We start from the raw sequence: 21,055 nt of genomic DNA, 5'->3' as shown, positions 1-21,055 counted from the left end.
TCACTGCAAAAGAAATCTTTTCCAAAATTGATGGGAGAATGACATTGCACAAGATACTATGGGATAACTGTGTTGGGTTTTCTGTAGGCAATGCCAGTGTAAACCTGGGTATGAATAATTCAGTTAAGACACTGCTTCAAAGTAAGAATGCATGTGTGTATTTCATGGGATGTCCATGCCACATCATCCACAATAACGCTGTGCTGATGCTACACAGTTTTCTAAAGTGTTAGAATTTGATGTTAAAGATGTATGTATTGATTGCTACTATTCCTTTGACAAAAGAACAAAATGAAAGTCATTCTTGGAGGAGTTCTGTCACTTCTGTGATGTTGAAAACAGTGTCTGAAGCATGTTCAGAGTCAATGGCTTAACCTGGAATTAGCTAGTAACGGATGGTTACAGCAGTGTGCAGCTCTCAAAAGCTACTTTTTGTCTGTTGATGATAGCTGTGCAAGGTTCAAGAGATTTAAGTTTTGCTTTCAGGCAGGGGCAGCGAGCTATATGGGCTCGTAGTGCCTGGGCTCCAGCAAATTCAGGGCCCGGGGGGCCTGGCTCCACCAATGTTCAGGGCCAGGTCTCTCCCGTGAGCCGCCCCCGGAGCGCCCCCATCCCCACGTGTCACCCCCGCACACCTCCCCTGAGTGTCCATGCCTGCCCTGGGCAGCAAGCAGCTGCACCCTGCAGCTCTGCGCTGTGCTCCCTCACCAGCTGCTGCTGGCTACAAGGGAGCGGTGCTAGGGACAGACTGAGATGGCTGCTGCGTCTGTGGAGGGAGGAAGGGAGTAGGCGCATGGCAGCCACCCTCCTGGCAGGCAACTCCGAGTCAACTCTGAGGTATGGGGGAGGGGGCTTTTCCTGGCTAGACCTCCTGAGCAACAGCCTGGGGATGGGGGGGCGGGCAGGGAGCTTAGGTGAGTGTCGTGCCAGGAGGGCCGGGGAAGCTCACTGCTGACAGTGGGGAGAGGGCTGGGGAGAGTCTTCCTCTCTGGCCCCAGCCCCGGGCAGCCTGTCTGCTGCATCCGAAACTCCTCATCCCCAGCCCAGCCCCATGCCCCACACTCCCTCCCACACTGCAACCCCATGTCCCAACCCAGAGCCCACACCCAGCACCCAATCCCCTTCCCAGAGCCCGCACCTATCCCGCATCCAAACTCCCTCCCAGAACCCACACCCCCTATTCCCTCCCGCACCCAAACTCCCTGACCCAGCCCAGAGCCTGCATCTAGCACCCAAACTCTCTCCCAGAGCCCGCATCCAGCACCCCAAACCGCCTCTTGAACCCCAACCCCCTGCTCCAGCCCAGAGCCTGCACCCAGCACCCAAACTCTGTCCCAGAGCCCGCATCCCTCCTGCACCCAAACTTCCTCCCAGAGCCTGCACCCCCTCCCACACCAAAACTTGCTCCCAGAGCCTTAGGCAGGTGTGTGTGTGGGAGCAGGACTTGGACCCATTCTGGGCACTGTGACGGGTTCGGTCACAGAGACCCCCTTGGGACTGTCACCTGACATGGAATTACCTCTGAGCCCGTTTTCCCTGCTAGCTTGGGACTCCAGAACCCTGCCTTGTTGAGCCAGACACGCTAGCCTGCTGCAACACAGACCTAGGTTTGGTCCACGCCCCCAAAGCTGCAGACTTTAACCAAAAAGCTGCTCAACCTGTCACCTCTCTGCAGCACTCAGACCCACCCAGCTCCAAATGGGATCCAAACCCCAAATAAATCAGTTTTACTCTGTATAAAGCTTATACAGAGTAAACTCATAAATTGTCCACCCTCTATAACACTGATAGAAAGATATGCACAGCTATTTGCTCCCCAGGTATTAATCACTTACTCTGGGTTTAATAATAAACAAAAGTGATTTTATTAAGTATAAAAAGTAGGATTTAAGTGATTTCAAGTAAGACAGAAAAAAGTAATTCACCAAGCAAAATAAGGCAAAAACACGCAAGTCTAAGCCCAATACATTAAGAAACTGTTTACACGTAAAATCTCCCCCTCAGAGATATTCCAATAAGCTTCTTTCACAGACTAGACTCCTTCCTAGTCTGAAACCAATTCTTTCCCCTGGTACAGTCATTGTTAGTTCCAGCTCAGGTGATAACTAGGGGATTTCTCATGACTGGCAGCCCCCTTTGTTCTTTTCCACACCTTTTTATATCTTTGGCACAAGGCAGGAATCTTTTGTCTCTCTCTGGGTCCCCACTCTTCTTTCTAAATGGAAAAGCACCTGTTTTAAGATGGATTCCAGTATAATGTGGCATGGTTATGTGTCCTATGAGACCCCAGCCTCCATTCTTCCAGGGCTGGCCTACACGTCCCCAGGAAGGTTTGTAAGTAAACAGAGCCATTCACAACCAATTGTCCTAGTCAATAGGAGCCATCAAGATTCCAAGCCACCATTAAAGGTCCACACTTCGCATAATTACAATAGGACTTCAGAGTAATACTTCATATTTCTAGCTTCAAATACAAGAATGATACATTCATACAAATAGGTTGAACACACTCAGTAGATTATAAACTTTGTAATGATACCTTACAAAGACCTTTTGCATAAAGCATATTCCAATTACATTATATTCACAGTCATAAGAATATTTCCATAAACATATGGAGTGCAACATCACAGGCACCACCAAAAATTATACAAACCTGCCATCCCTGCTTTCAGGTATCCTATGACAGAGGTTTATTTGTTGTTTTCCCAGGGTTCTACCGTCCTCCAAGTGTTTAGCACCACTAACAAGTTTCTGCAGAGGGAAAATCCTTGTATATACATGGTAGATGGGGTGCTTTCTACTTCTGTGAGAAAACTTCTAAGAAAGCTTATTCAGGCACAAGTAGTCAAAAATTCTGCCTCATTTATAGATGCAGGCTTTGCTAATTCTGACAATCAGCTTCCAGACACATGTCTGTTTGTAGGTTTGGTCACAAAACAGAAGTTGGAAGATAGTAGTCCTCTTGCAAACAGGGGTGCCATTTGCGGGGCAGGAGAGGCTCTAGCCCCCCACCCGAGTTTTGTACTTGAGTTCTGCTCACAGCGCACACCCTAGCCCCAGACGGCACTCGTAACTGCAACACAGCTTGAGTGTGATAAGTGATGAGTTCTGTGCTGCTCCCAGCTTCCATCTTTGGGGCAGGGAATTTGTTTATAAACAGAGGCCAGGTGATTAAGATAACAAAAGGCTTGTCATTAAATTAAATTAAGGATCCTTAGATGATCCTGAAAGCATTGCCAGGCACTCCAGTTAAAAGATAGGAAATGAAGGGTAGGAATAAATTATGAGAGTGGAGAGATGTAAATAGTGGTGTCCATCTGGGGTCTGTACTGGGAACAGTGCTGTCCAACATATTCATAAATGATCTGAGAAAAGCGGTAAAAAGTAAGGTGGCAAAATTTGAAGATGATACAAAATTACTCAAGACAGTTAAGTCCAAAGCAGACTGTGAAAAGTTACAAAGGTATCTCACGAAAGTGCGAGACTAGCCAAAAAATGGCAGATGAAATTCAATGCTGATAAATACAAAATAATGCACATGGCAAAACATAATTCCAACTACACAAACAAAATGATGGGGTCTAAATTAGCTGTTACACGTCAAGAAAGAGATCTTGGAATCACTGTGGATAGTTCTCTGAAAACATCTGCTCAATGTGCAGCGGCAGTCAAAAAGCTAACAGACTGTTGGGAATCATTAAGAAAGGTTAGATAATAAGACAGAAAATATCATATTGCCTCTATATAAATCCATGGTACACCCACATCCTGAATACTGCATGCAGATCTGGTAGCCCCTGCTCAAAAAAGATATATTGGACTTGGAAAAGGTACAGAGAAGGCCACAGAAATGATTAAGGGTATGGAACACCTTCTGTATGAGGAGAGATTAGAAAGACTGGGACTTTGGAAAAAAGACAACTAAGGGGTGATATGGTTGAGGTCTATAAAATCATGATTGGTGTGGAGAAAGTAAATAAAAAAACATAACACAAGAGTTAGGGGCAACCCAATGAAATTAATAGGCAGCAGATTTAAAACAAATAAAAGAAAGTATTTCTTCACAGTCAACCTGTGAGAGTCTTTGCCAGGGGATGTTGTGAAAGCCAAAAATATAACAAGGTTCCAATAAGAACTATATAAGTTCATTGAGGATAGGTCTATCAATTACTATTAACTAGGGTGAGCAGGGATCCAACAACATGTCCCTAGCCTCTGTTTGCCAGAAGCTGGGAATGGGCAACAAGGGATGAATCACTTGATGATTACCTGTTCTGTTCATTCCCTGTGAAGCACCTGGTATTGGCCACTGTTGGAAGAAAGGATACTGGGCCAGTATGGACATTCTGATGTTCTTATATAGAACCTAGCTGTATCTTCCCTCCTACTGTACCCCACTAGACCCCACTCCCCTCCCAGAGCTGGGATAGAACCCAGGAGTCCTGACGGGGTCTCTCTCTCTGCAGAATTAGTAACAAAGTAAGAAAATACATTAAAATTTTAAACCAAACCAGTGTCCCTTAAGTGACTTACCACAAGATGTCAGAACATGTTAGTATTAGAGCTGAGTGGGTCTAATATTTATTTAATTTTCTTTCTTGTATATAGGAATTAGATACAATGTTCCTGTCAGCTAATTGCTAAGTTATATGCCAAAAATATAGAGTTTTCAAGTGTCTAAGTAGCCTCACGAATCACAAAGTTGTGCCCCCCTCAATCTGAAATGGCACCCCTGATTGCAAAACAGAAGTTCTTTTGTGCAGCCAGAGCATTCTGAGCCTGTGCCAAGTATGCACGGGAGAAGCTATTTTGAATGATGAAATGTTAAACATGGTAGCATTTCTGAACTTTGGTATGAAGGAAAACTGCACTTCTAAATACGTTGAGCACTTTGTTGGCAGATATCAGCACATGTTCAATCTCTCTCTGCCTGAGATAGAGAAGTTATAACAGGAGTTTCTTGATTACCAGTTACTGCAGAAATCAGATATCCCTTAGCTTGTATGGCAGTGACCATCAGCTGGTAGATTGCGATCAACTGGTTCATCCTGGAGCCTCTTCCAGTTGATCCTAATCTCTGGCTGCTAAAAGTCCAGCGGTGCAGTGGGGCTATGGCAGGCTCCCTGCCTGCCCTGGCCCCATGCTGCTCCCAGAAGTGGCTGGCATGTCTTTGTGGCCTGGGGGGGGAGGGGGAGGTGGCTGCACACGCTGCTGCTGCCCCTCTTCCCCCCGACTTCGAAACTCCCTTTGTTCCAGGAACTGTGGCCAATGCGGGGGCAGCACTTGTGGTCCCCAGGGGGAGGTCTCCATGTTTGCAGCCCTGGGGAAAGGTCTCCGCGCGCTGCCCATGCCCACAAGTGCTGCCCCCTCACCTCCCATTGGCCACAGTTCCCAGCCAATGGGAGCTGCAGAGTAGGTGCTGGTGGGAGAGGCAAGGGGCCAGGGCAGGCAGGGCGCCTGCCATAGCCCCGCTGCACCACCACCCAGGAGTTGCCTGTGGTAAGTGCCTCCCAGCCGGAGCCTACACCTCACATCCTCTCCTGCACCCCAGTCCAGAGCCCCTCCTGCACCCAAACTCCCTCCCAGAGCCCACACCCCAATCCCCTGCCCCAGCCTGGAGCCCCCTCCTGCACCCAAACTCCCTCCCAGAGCCCACACCCTCACCTCCTCCCACACCCCAATCCCTTGTCCCAGCTCGGAGCCCCCTCCTGCACCCAAACTCCTTCCCAGAGCCTGCACCCTTCCTGCACCCCTGCCCCAGGCTCAGCCCGGACCCCCTTTCCATACTCTGAACCCTTTGGCCTCAGCCCAGAGCCTGCACTCCTCCCACACCCCAACTCCCTGCCCTAGCCCGGTGAAAGTGTGTGAGGGTGGGGGAAAGTGAGCAACAGAGGGAGCAGGGAATGGAGTTAGCGGGGCAGGTCCTTGGGGAAGGGACAGGGTAGATCCTGGGTTGATCTTAAATTCAAAAAGTGATCTTATGCATAAGATCATAAGATGGGATGAGGCAGAACTCCAGACTGACCCAGATAACACTACTGTGCAATACAGGATGGACACTGTATGGGCATATCTTAGAAATGTCAAAAACACTACTGATCTTCTCAATTTCCCAATATTGTCCAGGGTTGCTAGACATCTTAATTTTACCCCACTCAAATGCGGGAGTGGGGAATGTGTTCAGTGTTGTTCAAAAGAATAAGTTTCAGAGTAGCGGCCGTGTTATCTGCAAAAAGAACAGGAGTACTTGCGGCACCACGAAAGCTTATGCTCAAATAAATGTGTTAGTTTCTAAGGTGCAAATCCTGAGCCATGTTTCAAGTTTGAGCTACCAAAAGAAGTTATGCAAATAGCAAAGGAGGCCACATGCAATATAACAAAGCACATGAATAAAACGCAAAACCAAATTAGATATTAAAAGAAATGTGGAATTTTTTGATGGTTTGTTAGCTTCAAATTAATTAAATTCAATTTAATTGTTTTATTTATTTTTACATTAATTTAATGTATTGTTTGGTCATGTTTTATTTTAATTAATTTATTTTGGAATCTAATTATTTGAGTTTCCTATGGTTATAATATGAGCAATAGTATATAAACCAAATAATATTTATACTGTAAAGTGTTTTCCAAATGGATGATCACTAAGACAAGGTGATATGCAAAATAATGTTTGCTTTTTTGTTAGGTTTATATAAAAACAGTTAATTTTTTAATATCTCTCTTGTTCTGTCCACTGACTTTGTGCCTAAACCAGAGCTTATTAATTCTGGTCCGCAGGGATCTCCAACCATCCAGGTTTTTGCTCCAACCAGCAAATAATTGTTTTTACTAAAATCCACTGGTTTGCATTGAATTCTCACGTGCTCTAGACTAATATGAACTAGGATATTTAAGTGTTTTATATGCAATATTAAGCAGTGTACATTTTAAAACAAACTATTAAGTGCTGGTTGGATTAAAAACCTGGACTATTGGATGTCACCAAGGACCAAAGATGAGAGTCCCTGTCTTAAGCAATGACCTAACACACCACCTGGAAAGTCCCAGTCTTTGGCCTTGAATCTCACTCTTTGGGGCTGTAAATCTCTCTCATAAGGACAGCCAACCCTTGGCATCTCTGTCTCAGGCATATGCTTTTCTCATTATGAGGAGGGAGAAATCAGTCTAAATTCTTCTCTGCCTACCACAGGGATGTCTCTGCATGTACTGGGAAGTGGGGAGGTAAGGGGCGAATTCTGTGCTGCTCAAGCACGCCATGAGTTGGCAACTAGTATTGTTTTTATGTCTATATGCCAGTGCATACTTGGTTCCAGGTGTTTAGTGCCAGCTTCTAATGAGGAACCTACTCCTTTTCAGTGAGAGTCCAGCCAGTTTTCTTGTCTATAGAATCACTAAGGGAAAGACAACGCATGAGTATGTTGGCCAATGTTTTGGTAGGAAAGAAAAGAATGGAGAAGAAAAGAAACAGTGGTTAATGCCTGGTCAGGGAAAAATGGAGAGGGGTAATACCCTATCATGGTGATCATAAAGCAATAAGTGTCATAAAGCATCAGCACATGGGGGAAGAATAACGGTTGTATGTGCAACCTTCATTTTGGTATCACCAGACTTTCAAGTGTTTCACTTTGCAACCTTAACATTCTTTGATCTTTGTAATCGTTGGCACTTTTATTTGGAATAATGATCAAAGTTCTTTAAATATCTCATTTCTTTCCCACCTATAAAGAAAGCCAACAAGTTACCTGCGGGGTGCAAAATGCTTAGTACAGCTGAGCAAAAAATAATAACAGACCAAACTTTCCTATTTGCCCTTAGGTGAGTGTTCCAGGTGAGCAAACAGAGGCAGCAATGGCAAACTCTCCACTCCCACCAGTCAGACCTCCAAGCAGGCAAGTACCATCATCATCCATGACTAATGGTCACATCCCACCCCTGAGAGAGTCAAGCAAGCAATCACCAGTTTCATTATCATCTATGGCATCTGCTCCCCTCCCACCATTAAGAACTCCAGACAAGGAAACTTCTTTCTCCTTTTCCTCGTCCTCCTCAACCACAAAGGTTTTTCTTCCTCCACTGAATGTTTTAGACAAGAAAGAAGCAGTAACAATCAAACCCCCTTTTCTCCCTCGACTGAGTTCTTTCATCGAACATGCAGAATCAACAGCATCAGCAGCAAACTTTTCTTTTCAGGTGAGTGCTCCTTTCAAGTCAGTGACCGCACCAATGGCACCTTTCTCAGGGGAAGGTGTGACATGCCCCGGAGTACAATTCAGACTGTAGAACCCGTGTCCCCTTTAACTCTCCTGCCCAGACTGTCTCTTACACTGCTATGCGAGTGAACTGCAAACCCCTCCAGGCTCTGTTCACTCAGCCATCAGCGTGCAGAGGCACACCCAGCTAAACTGCATGAAGGCTCTCCCAAGCCACATAAACTGTATACAGGGAGACACCAGCAAATTCCCCAACCCCACCCAGCCTTACACCCCAGAAATGTGCATCTTGATCAATGTAAGCCCATTTATTAGTTTGCCACTCCTTCAAGGGTACTGGACATGCCCTAGCCTCTGTAATCTGGGCAGAGCCTCCAAATACTTTAAACCACTGATTCTCAAACTTCTGTACTGGTGACCCCTTTCACATAGCAAGCCTTTTAGTGTGACCCCCCCCTTATAAATTAAAACACCTTTTTATATATTTAACACCATTATAAATACTGGAGGCAAAGTAGGCTTTGGGGTGGAGGCTGACAGCTCGCAAACCCCCACATGATAACCTCATGACCCCCTCAGGAGTCCCGACCCCCAGTTTGAGAACCCCTGCTTTAAACCAACTCGCTAGTTTAGATTAAACCTCAAAATAAGTTTATTAACTAAATAAAGATAGATGTTAAGCGATTATAAGTGGTAGGCATAAAGGTCAGACTTGGTTACATAAGAAATAAAAAATAAACATGCATTCTAAATCCTAAACTTTATCAGGCTAAGCAAGATTTCAATCAAACAATTTTTCTCTGGATGTTGCAGGCAGTTTTCAGTTCACCGTTCATATTAACTAGAGACAGCTTTCTAGTTAGGTTTATCCCTTCCCCCCAGTTCAAGGAGACTTCTCTTTGTCTTCCAAACAATCTTACTTCCAGGTGTAGAGATGAGGGACGAGAAAGCAGCTCTGTGGTGATATCACTGTGCCTCATTTATACTTTTCTCCAGGTGCTAGAAAAATCTATTCTGTGTCATGGGATTAGGCCACCCTGATAGTGTACATGCTCGAGCAACTGTCTTGTTTAAACTCCCCTGCTCAAAAATAGCTGGTGATGGTCGCTTAACACCTAGTTGCGTGCTGGTCACTCTTTTGTTATCTCTGAGTTGCTAATCTGTGGGCATTTCCCAGACTCTCAACCTATTTCAGTAACCAAAATATACAGCAAAATCTCATAACTTCATATATGAAGAGGATACATGCATTTCAACAGGATAGTAATGCTCAACAGATTATAACTTTCCAAATGATACCTCACAAGGCATATTTTGTACAAAATGTATCATAATCATATAACAGTGTTGAATAGGTGGGTACAGAGGGTAACATGGCGTACAGTATGTCACAGAAGGTGCCATGCAAAAAAATAGCTGCAGCGATTAATTTTCCTTCTCTTTCTGTTGTTTGAAGATAGGAAATAGTTGAGGGAGGGGCTGCTGAAAAGCTAGGAACAATTTTTGTAAGTGATTTCTCTGAGCACTGGCCATCTTCTCCAGTTTGCTTAAATGTCTTAGTGCTAGGTAAGCAGTGCAAAGTTGCCATAAAATGGCTGGCAAAGCCAGTGGAGAATTCCCTTATGAACCAGGGAACTCTCTGCTATTGTAAAGCTGGTGGAGATGCCAAAACTGTCTCCTATGTCAGCCATGGCCTAGCCATAAGAAGGAGGGATGTGGCAGGGCTGGTTGTAATTGGGGCTGGGGAGAGGGCATGGCAGAGTAGAGCTCTCAGACATTTGATCCTTCAGTGGTGTCTGGCCCCTGATGGACCTCACACCAGTGACGTAAATTAGGGATGAACCTCAGAGTTATATAATATTATATAAATACAGGAGAATCACAGCTTTTATTTAAGGAAAAGCTCAGTTTCCATGCTCCACAGTTGTAGAGAATAGTTTGAAAATGCGATCAGAGTGTACTTCAAGGCTCAAAAGCCAGAAGGCAAATAACATCCTCCCCCCGCACACCCCAATTTATTGTTGTTTAAGACAATTCTATAATTTTGATGACTGAAGCATTATTTTTTAAATATTTGGGGTTACCTCATATGCTTAACTTTTATCATTTAAACAGCCCCTTTGATCTCATATGAATTAAAATTAAAGATGTGAAAAATGCCCCCTTTGACTTCAATAGGAGTGGGAATCGCTCAGCACCTTTCAGGATCTATCTCAATACAACTGAAGTCTCATTGCACAAGGTTGCCAATTTTTGTGATTTTATCACACATCTTGTGCTATTTGGGATTTGCCTGAAAGCCCCAGCTCCTGGTGTCATGTGATTTAAAGAGACCCTCTGCTTTCATTTATAAACAACAATGCAGTACATTTCTAGTGTTCAGGGTTGCGCAGAGTAGCTTGAAAAGGCTCACAAGACAGAAGGCAAATAAACAGGACCCAGCACCCTTTGTTTTTAAGGAAACCTCCTGAGCTTGGAAGCCAGACTCCGATTGTTGAACGCTTGGGGCTGGCACACTGCGTTAGCATCCACGCCCTGCAGGACGCACTCATGCTAGTAGCAGGCGGGTGCCCCCTGCTCTCCCCGCTTAGCTCCTAGGAAGGAACCACTGCACTTACCTCTCTCCGCCGGCAGGTGGCGCCGCCGCTTCTGTGGCTGAGCCCCAGGGGAGGGGCTGGCACTGCACTTACGCAGCTCCGCCGGCAGGTGGCGCCGCCGCCCCTTGTCTGCGACGAGCCCGGCCGCGCGGCGCATGGAAGTGCTTCCCCTTGACCCCTTCCCGGCATGCGGCGGGTTTCCGGTGACCCCTCTCTCGCTCCCTCCGCCCTGCCCCCGGCTGGCGCTGCGAGCGGAGCGGGGATCATGGCCGCCTCGAAGCCCGTGGAGGCCGCTGCTGCGGCGGGGGGAGGCGGCGGCGGCTCCGGCTCCGGCTCGGGGCTGCCGCGCTGGCAGGTGGCCCTGTTGCTGGGGGCGCCGCTGCTGCTCGGGGCCGGCGCGCTCTACCTGTGGGCCCGGCGGCGGCGCCCGGCGCGCGGGAAGGGGCCGAGCGAGAGGAAGACGCCGGAGGGAAGGGCCAGCCCGGGCCCCGCCGCCCCCGGGGGCAGCCAGCCCGACGGGCCCGGGCACGAGGAGATGGTGAGGGGGCGGGGCGTGCCTCGGGTCATCGGGGCCGGGACGGGGTCGCAGCCCCGGTTCCCCCTCCCCCAGCCCCGTGCTGAGTCCCGCTCTCCGCCGGGCAGCCCGGCCGGGGCGAGGAGCCGCCCTGGGAGTTGGCCACACTCCCGGGACCGGTTTTTGCGCTCGTGGTTTTTGGCAGGGCAAAGCGCGTGGCCCGAGGGGGCGAATGGACGAGTCCTCGTGTCTGTCAGTAGCTGCCCAGCCTGACACCTGCCCCGGGGTGGGGGAGCGACTTTGCTCTGCAGCAGCGCTTAAGGTGAAGGCCTCTGAGCTCAGGAGCCTTGCCATCGGTTTAGACCTTGTCTTCAGCAAGGGTTACTTCGGTATAATTTACGTGGCTCAGGGGTGTGAATAATCCACACCCCTGAGTGATGTAAGGCCTTGTTCTCTCTTACCGATGCATTGGCGGTCAATTTAGCGGGTCTAAGGAAGACCCACTAAATCAACCGCTGATTGTTCTCCCCTCGACTCCTGTTTTCCGCCTGAAGTGCAAGGGGAGTCGAGGGGAGAGCGTCCCTAGTCAACATCACATAATGTGGACCTCATGGTAAGTAGATATAAGTATGTCGACTTCAGCTACATTATTCATATAGCTGAAATTGTGTAACTTAGATCAATCTCCCCTTCCCCCCTGTAGCATAGACATGGCCTAAGTTACATGACCTAAGTGATGGTGTAGATAGACAGCACTATAGCTATCGCAGAGGCAGGTGTTATTAAGCCCTCTGCCATCCGCTCTTAGAGCATCTCCACAAGTGTTACAGTGTCACAGCTGAATCAGGCAGCTGTGCTGCTATAAGTGCTGCAGTGTACATGTAGCCACAGTAATTCCCGCCCCTGTGAGAGGCGGTAGTTTTGTCGGTGGGAGAAGCTCTCTCACTGACAAAGCACTGTCCACACTGGCTCTTAGGGCAGTATAATTCACATTGCTCGGGGCTGTGGATTATTCACAATCTTTAGTGACGTAATTAATACTGAAGTAATTTGTAGTGTGGACTTAGTCTCGCTCCTGCTGATGTCAGTGTGGAGTAGCACGCTGAAAGCGGTGGGTTTACACTGGTATGAGAAGAGAATCAGCACCTTATTATGGGGATTTGGCAGTCTTTATGTTCTTGGTGGTGGGGGGGGAGAGTGTGAGTGTCTGCATCATCCTGCCTTAACTTGGCAGTGTTACCTAGTATTAGTGTACAGCTAGCTTTCATGTTTAGATTATTAACTTAAACGGTCAACTTTTAGTTTTCAGGACTCCTTTGCTTGTTTAGTTCATGTTTCCTTTATTTATTTTGTCTTTTGAGTGGCTTGTTATGAAACACTAATTTGGCTGCCTCCCAGTGCTAATAAATCAGTTTTGAGAAGGAATATGAGTGTGATTGAGAGAATCCCATCATGCAGTATGAATTATCTACAAGTATTTGGATCTGGAAATACATTATTGCTCCGTAAACGTATCTTGTTTCTAAAACAATAGATATGTACATGCAAATTGCTTCTGAGACTAAAATGCAAAGGGAAATTGTAGCTGTTGGCTCTGGTTTGGGGACACATCTTATTCTGAAGTACTGGGTAGAATAGAATAGAAATGAGCATAGGATCAGGAGCAAAATCTTAGTTTCTTTAAATATGAAGCCAGCATATCTGATCCATAGTCAGTTATTGAGATTTGCATTCAAAGCAAAGATTAAATCTATATGTATGAGTAGGTAGGATCTCCAAACTTACACTGACTGTATGCAGAATAAACACTGGGAATTTTCAAGTAAATCAGTCGGTTGGTTGGTTGTGAAATTTTTTTCCCTAGCAAATTCCTGAATTTTGACATTTGAAAATTGACTTCTAAATTATAGCAAAATGTAAGATGTGGACTACTTTGTAAGTTTCTTAGTGTTAAATTTTGATTTATTTACATTAACTGTAACTGTTTTTGTTTACTTTGTGATAGTTGTAGAATATTTTCATCATCAAAAGGACTCTCCAGCATCCGAAAATAGATCTGCACTAGAAAGCTTTGCCATGATAGCTATGTTGGGTGATAATGTGGGATTTTCTCCAACATAGTTATGCTGGTAAAAGCACTAGTATAGATGCAGTTATATCGGTATAAAAGTTCCCCTAGTGTAGATCTTAAGCATGCATTTAAAAATAAACTCTTTCTAGCTTGTTGTTATGAAAAAAAATATATAGATGTTCAAACCGACACTATTGCTCTCCCAAGTGTGCAGACAGTGGAAAAACACTTTTGAGTTGTCCCATTATCTCAATGGGTGGTTTAGATTTTAGTTAAATGGCAACTATTTCACTGATGACCACTTTAGGAGAAATGTCAATCTAATTGACAAATGCATTTGGTGCAGTGTTTGTCATAGATCCTTTTGATTACTGATCTAATGATATAATTGACAAATATATTTAGTCATTTAAAGTCTTAGATGTCAAAACTTTAAGTGGCAAACCCACTTGTTGATGAACGCAGATAACATGAATCCAAGGATTAAACAAAGACTGTGAATGGCTAGCCAACTACAAAAGCAGTTTCTCCTCCCTTGGTGTTCACACCTCTACTGCTAGAAAAGTGCCTCACCCTTCCTGATTGAACTAACCTAGTTATCTCTAGCCTGATTCTTGCCTGCATATTTATAGCTGCCTCTGGAAATTTCCACTACATGCATCCGACGAAGTGGGTATTCACCCATGAAAGCTCATGCTCCAATACGTCTGTTAGTCTGTAACATGCCACAGGACTCTTTGGTGCTTTTACAGATCCAGACTAACACGGCTACCCCTCTGATACATGAATCTAAGTGTTGATGTCTAAAACTGTTTTCAAATCCACTTGTTATCTTAATATAGAGGGCCTACAATGGCTCTGCAGCTATTGTTGTGTTGACTCTTTTACTTGAAGTAGGAGTTAAATCTTTTATATATGGAAAACGTGGGGATTATGGGTGTTAGACTAGATGACCCTTGTGGTGTCTTCTAACCCTATGATGATTCTATGAAAATACTGAGCATCTCCCAATTTGCAACTGTTAGATTCTCTTTAGAATCTCAGACTTTTTTTCAGATACCTCTGCTAAAGAAATTTCTTACTGTTAGAGCTGTACACGCTTTATTATGTAAGTTTTGATCAGCTACATGATCCAGAGTTCCTTGAAGGGTGTCCTTGCAAAGTAATGGGAAAAGATTCTGAAACTGAAACCATTTGGTAAATTTGCAGAAGAGGTAGAGCAAAAGTAATCAGATTTGCCCTACCCAGGTACGTGCATAGTCCATCAACACATAACATGGTGCCAGCAGTAGACTGGCCGTACTGCTGCTTTTCTGGAATTTCTTCTGAGATCCTGGTGGAAAAATAGCTTATGACGCATAAGATTTTGCTACACTTAACCTGACAGCTATACATATTTTTGTCATAAAATTAACAATATCACTTTTACCTGCAATCACCACAGTATTTTACTAACTAGCTTCTTGCAGCATTGAATTGTACAGGTTGACTATCACCCATGTGAAGTAGCATAACCTTTTACAAAGCTTTAAATGTACAAGCCTTTAATTTCACTGAAAAATTAGTGATTATTGGAATTACTGTAATGCAGGGGTTCTCAAACGGGGAGTTGGGACCCCTCAGAGGGTCACGAGGTTATTACGTGAGGGGTCACGAGCTGTCAGCTGCCGCCCCAAATCCCGCTTTGCCTCCAGCATTTATGATGGAGTTAAATATATTAAAAAGTGTTTTTAATTTATTAGGGAGGGTCACACTCAGAGGCTTGCTATGTGAAAGGGATCATGAGTACAAAAGTTTGAGAACCACTGCTGTAATGCCTTGTTCTTGTATCATAGATTTGTCTTTGAAATCAGTCCAGATTTAATCCCAAATGTACAAATTAGAATCTGTAGTATATTTATACAGTCGAAATGGGCAATGTATGTTTATGGGTGGCAGAAGCTTGTTATGTGACTTTGTGTAATCTAGATCAGTGGTTCTCAACCAGTCCAGACTACTGTACCCCATTCAAGAGTCTGATTCATCTTGCGTACCCTAAATTTCACCTTTCTTAAAAACTACTTGCTTACAAAATCAGACATAAAAATAGAAGTGTGTCACAGCACACTATTACTGAGAAATTGCTTATTTTATAATTATATGGTAAAAATATAATCATAAAATAAATCAATTGGAATAAAAAATTGTACTCTCATTTCAGTGTATAGTATATAGAGCAGTATAAACAAGTCATTGTATGAAATTTTAGTTGGTACTGACTTCGCTAGTGCTTTTTCTGTAGCCTGTTGTAAAACTAGGCAAATCATAGAATATCAGGGTTGGAAGGGACCTCAGGAGGTCATCTAGTCCAACCCCCTGCTCAGAGCAGGACCAATTCCCAACCAGGGCTTTGTCAAGCCTGACCATAAACCTCTAAGGAAGGGGATTCCACCACCTCCCTAGGTAACGCATTCCAGTGTTTCACCACTCTCTGAGTGAAAAAGCTTTTCCTAATATCCAACCTAAGCCTCCCCCACTGCAACTTGAGACCATTACTCCTTGCCCTGTCATCTGGTACCACTGAGAACAGTCTAGATCCATTCTCTTTGGAACCCCCTTTCAGGTAGTTGAAAGCAGCTATCAAATCCCCCCATCCCCTTTCTTCTCTTCTTCAGACTAAATAATCCCAGTTCCCTCAGCCTCTCCTCATAAATCATGTGCTCCAGCCCCCTAATCATTTTTGTTGCCCTCCTAGATGAGTTCATGTACCACCTCTGCATCTTGAGAACCACTGATCTAGATCTCATACATTCTTGCGTGTTGCATTCTTCTATATTGCTTTTTTGTTCATTTGAAAACCCAGTTATTTTCTGAAGTGCCATCTCATTTTCTTGTAAACCCCTTTACAAGGGCCTGGTGTCTGCCCTGTTTTAGGGTAGGTGTACCCTGGGACTTAAATTGGCGTAGGTACAGTTCTCAGGGGTGTGAAAAATCCACCCCCGAGAGACATAGCTATGGTGACCTCTGGCATACACAGTGCTAGGTCGATGGAAGAATTCTTCAGTCAACCTAGCTACCGCCTCCCAGCGAGGTGGAATACCTACGCCGAGAGAATCCCTCTTGTCAGAATAGGTAGAGTCTACACTAAAGTGCTACAGCAGTGCAGCTGCAGTGGTTGATGTATCCTTATTTAAGCTTAATACTCTTTTGACTTCAGTACAAGCCTTTTTAGGGCTTGTCCACACTTAAAACTGCAGCTGCACCATAGTAGTGCTTCAGTGAGGACGCTACCTACACAGACAGGAGGGTTCTCCTGCTGGTGTATGTAAATCCACCTTCCTGAGAGGCAGTAGCTAGGTTGGCAGGAGGATTTTTCACACCCCTGAGCGACATAGTTATACCAGCTTAATTTCCTAGCATAGACCAGGTTTAGTCTGCCCTGCTGCTTGGCAGTTCCCATTTCTCCTCGGACACGTTACTTTGAAGATCAGCTAGTTAAGGCTCATACATGAGGAGTTCCGTGTACTATTGCAGTTGTCATTATTTCTCTTTTAGAATCTGTGGTAAATTGGGATGCAGATTAATCAGTAACATAATTGGTCACAGAGTTCAAGATTGCTTTGATTTGGTGCATATTTGGACCATAACGTTGAAATACTTAAATTATTTTGTTGCATCAGAACAGCTTAATTCTAGATTCAGTTCTTCTGTTGAACCAGTAGTAACTCCAGTCCGTTTGGCCCACCACAGCTGGGGTCCCTCTGACTGGCCAACCCAACATGGCCGGGGCTGTTCCAGCCGGCTAGCTGCTGGGGTTAACAGTTAAGGTCCAGTTAACAGTAAGCCTAATGCTAACCGGTTAACCGTTTACATCCCTAGTCTGCACTCTGTCAGTGTGTTGAAAATAATCCTATAGTTCAAACAACCCTCCTGAATATTTTTGTTGTGAAGGTGGTGCTATGCTGTGATGCCAGTGCTTGGCTCAAGAATCTTCCTTTTTTATTACTGTTAATACCCAATAAGTATTTTACATATGTACTGCCTTTTCATATTCAGGCAGTGTAACTATTTTTTGCTTTAGGTTTGTAGAGACCTCTAGACAAGCTGATCATAATGCTAATTGGGTTGGGGGAAGGGAGAGGAAGGCTTAGTAGTAAGAAGCAACTGTAAAACTAATCTTTCTAGTGGGACAGCAGGTAAAACTAATTTCTGTTTAAACGTAGCGTAAATTATTGTGTTCCACAAAGTTATTCATCAGTGGGAGTGTAATAGCACAGATCACTCATGGTTCTCTTGCAGCGTTTATGTGCTCTGCTAAACCTATCCATGGACAAGTAAACCAAATGAAAACTAAAAATAAAAAGAATTAGGTAAACTATTTAAACAATAACAACAAAACCCTAAATTACACTCTGCAAAAATCAGATCTTTGAAATATCTAGTTCTTCATGCAAGGAAAGCGGTTATTTGCCAAAATGAAAGAACACCCTTTAAAGATGTTTAAAGAAGCTGTGATGCACTTTAAGTTTTGAATTTTGGGATTTTACATCTGTTTCCCTTCCTTCACCTGCAAATTACTGCATAAAAGTTTATGGCATAGTACAGACACTGGATCTTTCTATAACATATGTTGGTAGTACATGGATTATGAACTTCATTTAGTCTTGTTATAACGGCAGCCTAGCTGCTCCATAGTTAAGGTTGTGTTAAGATATGCACATAAAGCAGAGAATAAAAATCTTTGCCATATGTAAATAACAATGTATCCTTCAACTTACTGCACTTAGTTTATGAGTAAAGAATTAATTTTCAAGTAAATCTGTGTCACAAATTGAGTTGCTAAAATTTTAAAACAAGTCCTCAGAGCAATTTTTCATTTAATAGACCCTGTCTTGGCTTCCTATATGGAATACATGCATCATAGATTTTATCCCGGCTTTAAGTGCATATGTTCTTGTTTGTTGTCATGTCTGTTTATTACATTTGCTGGATGTACTTATATCTCAGTATGAACTATTTCACCAGTCATTTCAATTGACTTCTTTAAGTTTCAGAGTTAACACCCATGTGGGCCAGTTCACATTTCTGAGAAGAAAAATTGTCTCTTCTGGCACTATTGATTTTACTTCTGAATTCCTAGTTATATTCTTCTTGCCTACCCAGTCCCAGCCTCCTCTCAGGTTTCCCATCTCAGTCTCCTTGTACAGCCAGTCCAAGTCTCTCTCCTTCCCACAGTTCCACATTCTAGTCTCCTTGTTCAACCAGTTTCAGCCTCCCCGTCTCCCTTTAGTTCCCAATCTCTCTCCCCTCTGAAGTCCCAGGCTCACCATATGCCACGTCCCAATCTATTCCTTTCTCTTCCCCATGGTCTGCCTCGAGTCCCCTCTACATTCAAATCAGGTGGCTGAACTGTTTTGGCTGAAATTTCAAAATTTAATCCTGAAGCAGACACCTGAAATGTAAAATAGATAGTTATAAGCAACTGAAAACAGGGTTTTTATAATAGGAGATGGGCAACCTGAATAGGAAGGCAGTGTATCGTAGTAGCTAGAGCACCGGCCTGGGACTTGGGAGACCTGGTTTCTGTTTCCAGCTCAGCCACTGGCCTGTTGGATAACCTTGAGCAAGTCATTTCACCTCCCAGTACCTCAGTTTCTCTATCTGTAAAATGGGAGTAATAATACTGACTTCATTTGTTAAAGCACTTTAAGATTTACTGATCAAAAGCACTGTATGAGTTAGGTAGGATTATTATAGGCAATACTACCAGCCATGCACATAGCATAGGAAGGATTTGGAGATGAAATACTATTAATGTGTAAGCTATCCTTCCGGTAGTATATGCACATAATTCATTAAAATATGCACTTCTTGGCAAATGTTTCAAATGTTAAGTTGTAACAATCTAGCTTATGTTTACTTTGTTATAAATTTGTAAATTCAGTAGACAAATGTAAAGGTGCTCTTAAAGTAGGTTTTTGTCCTAGTAGTTCTGTTGACCCATTTTTATCGACTTTATCTCTATAACCTTTTGAGTTTTGCAGCATGTGTGTGTGTCAAGGAGGACTGCATGCAGAATAAAGTGCAATTTTTAATATTTCTCTTTAGTTTCCCAAAAGCACTTTCCAAAAGTATACAATAGATTTTATGGTTAAAATTTACAAAACAATTCCTATCACAATTTGTAATAGTAGTACAAAGAGGTATTTTGGACCCTTTACTATTTGTATTGTAGGAGAAATTGTCCACATGCCAGAGTTTGGCTCAGAGTCAATTTTTATGGGAGTTATAAACGATATGGAAATAAAAGTTTGTAACAGGTGCTGTCACAAGTCCATGTTACCTCAAATGTTACTTCTATAATTATGAAGAAAATGGAGTTCTGCTTTTTCAAACAGTTATTTAGGAATCCCTGCGAACGTAAAACATCAGACAAGTCATTATTTGGGATCCAGAGATATAACACTGGCATTTTACAGAGTGCAGGCCAAATGACTGTTTAGTCCAATGTATTGTATGTCTACTATCACCAAAGAGTTTGAACAGTGTCTGCTCTTTTTATTTTCAAGTTTAAAATAGATTGGTATCTTCTTTTGAATTTAATTTTAATAAAATATAAGCTGTGCAGAATGGGAAGGCTGTCAAGGTGATTGAATAACGCTGCCTGTTTTACTGGAAATAACTCATTGGGGAGAAAAAAAAATCTTCTGTAGAACTGCAGACTTTTTCTTTATATAATATCAAATATATCATGGCAATTGGAGAGACTTAATCAGAAATCAATACAGAAATGTCCTACACATTGTTAATGGATTTAAGAGAGAAATGATGATCTCTGCAGAGACTAAGTGAATTACATTGTTCTGTTTTTGTTACTTTCTTAAGTTTTCTGTGTACTTACAGTAATATTTTTCTATGCCTGTCAGTATGAACCATGGTAAAACCTAAGAACAGTTAGTGGGAGTTGCATCTGAAAGGAAGTTCACACTTATATATCAGTAAAAGATTAGTCTGAGGTTCAGTTTAACTTTCAAACTAATCAAACGTGATCATTTTGATATGATGAGATAGAACTAGTTTTTTTACTCTAGCAGAAACATGCTTACATGTATGCATGTGCCTATAATTAAATATTTACAAAGGTACATCAAAACAGGATTATGCTGAGACATAAATCTTACTTTCAAAAACAAAATCAGGAAATTCAAAGTGCTCTTCCTTGCGGTATGAAGGTAAATTAAGGTGACTTGTCAAAGGATCTCAAACCTCGTATATCTACCCGAAAGGATAGGTTTTAAATAAATCGTGATAGTCTTTGTGTCTTAACTTGTGTTTTTGATTTCACTTATTAATCATTGTGCTCTATCAGTTTGAGATCTAGTCAATTTAAAAAAAAGTTTAGAGTAGCATCAGGTGCTACAGTTACCCCAAGGCCTCCGTGCCAATTTTTGCAGTTTTACAAATATTTTTTTCCATTACTAAAAATATTTTCATATTGTTGTGAAAGATGCACACAAACAACAAGGGGAACTGACTAGCTTAGAGTGTTGCCATGCATTAAAATGGAAGACGTTTTTCATTTTAGCCTATTAAAGTTGTCTAAGGCCATGTCTACACTGTGGGTGCTATAGCAGCATAGCGAAGCTGCTGTAACCCTGTATGGTTGACACAGACTATA

General features: G+C 43.4%; 2 protein-coding genes across 3 annotated transcripts in view; one reads left to right on the top strand and one right to left on the bottom strand.

Moving 5' to 3' along the window:
• The window catches only part of LNP1 (leukemia NUP98 fusion partner 1), a 35,425-nt gene extending 24,271 nt beyond the window's left edge, over window positions 1–11,154 (bottom strand). Inside the window, exon 1 of the mRNA XM_050961991.1 lies at window positions 10,835–11,154. Within this exon, the coding sequence (XP_050817948.1) occupies window positions 10,835–11,080 (246 nt within the window). The 5' untranslated portion in view covers window positions 11,081–11,154. The remainder of the gene's footprint in view (window positions 1–10,834) is intronic.
• TOMM70 (translocase of outer mitochondrial membrane 70) overlaps window positions 1–21,055 on the top strand; it is a 44,503-nt gene that overhangs the window by 1,243 nt on the left and 22,205 nt on the right. The window contains exon 2 of one of the 2 annotated variants that reach the window (XM_050958563.1): window positions 7,822–8,196. In XM_050958563.1, the coding sequence (XP_050814520.1) occupies window positions 7,822–8,196 (375 nt within the window). Of the gene's footprint in view, window positions 1–7,821; window positions 8,197–11,053; window positions 11,352–21,055 lie in introns of those variants that run through there. The other variant, XM_050958573.1, reaches the window with a different exon arrangement.

This window comes from Gopherus flavomarginatus, chromosome 1 (assembly GCF_025201925.1).
Source record: "Gopherus flavomarginatus isolate rGopFla2 chromosome 1, rGopFla2.mat.asm, whole genome shotgun sequence".
Classification (NCBI taxonomy): Eukaryota; Metazoa; Chordata; order Testudines; family Testudinidae; genus Gopherus; species Gopherus flavomarginatus.
This window is presented reverse-complemented; position numbering and strand designations above follow the sequence as displayed.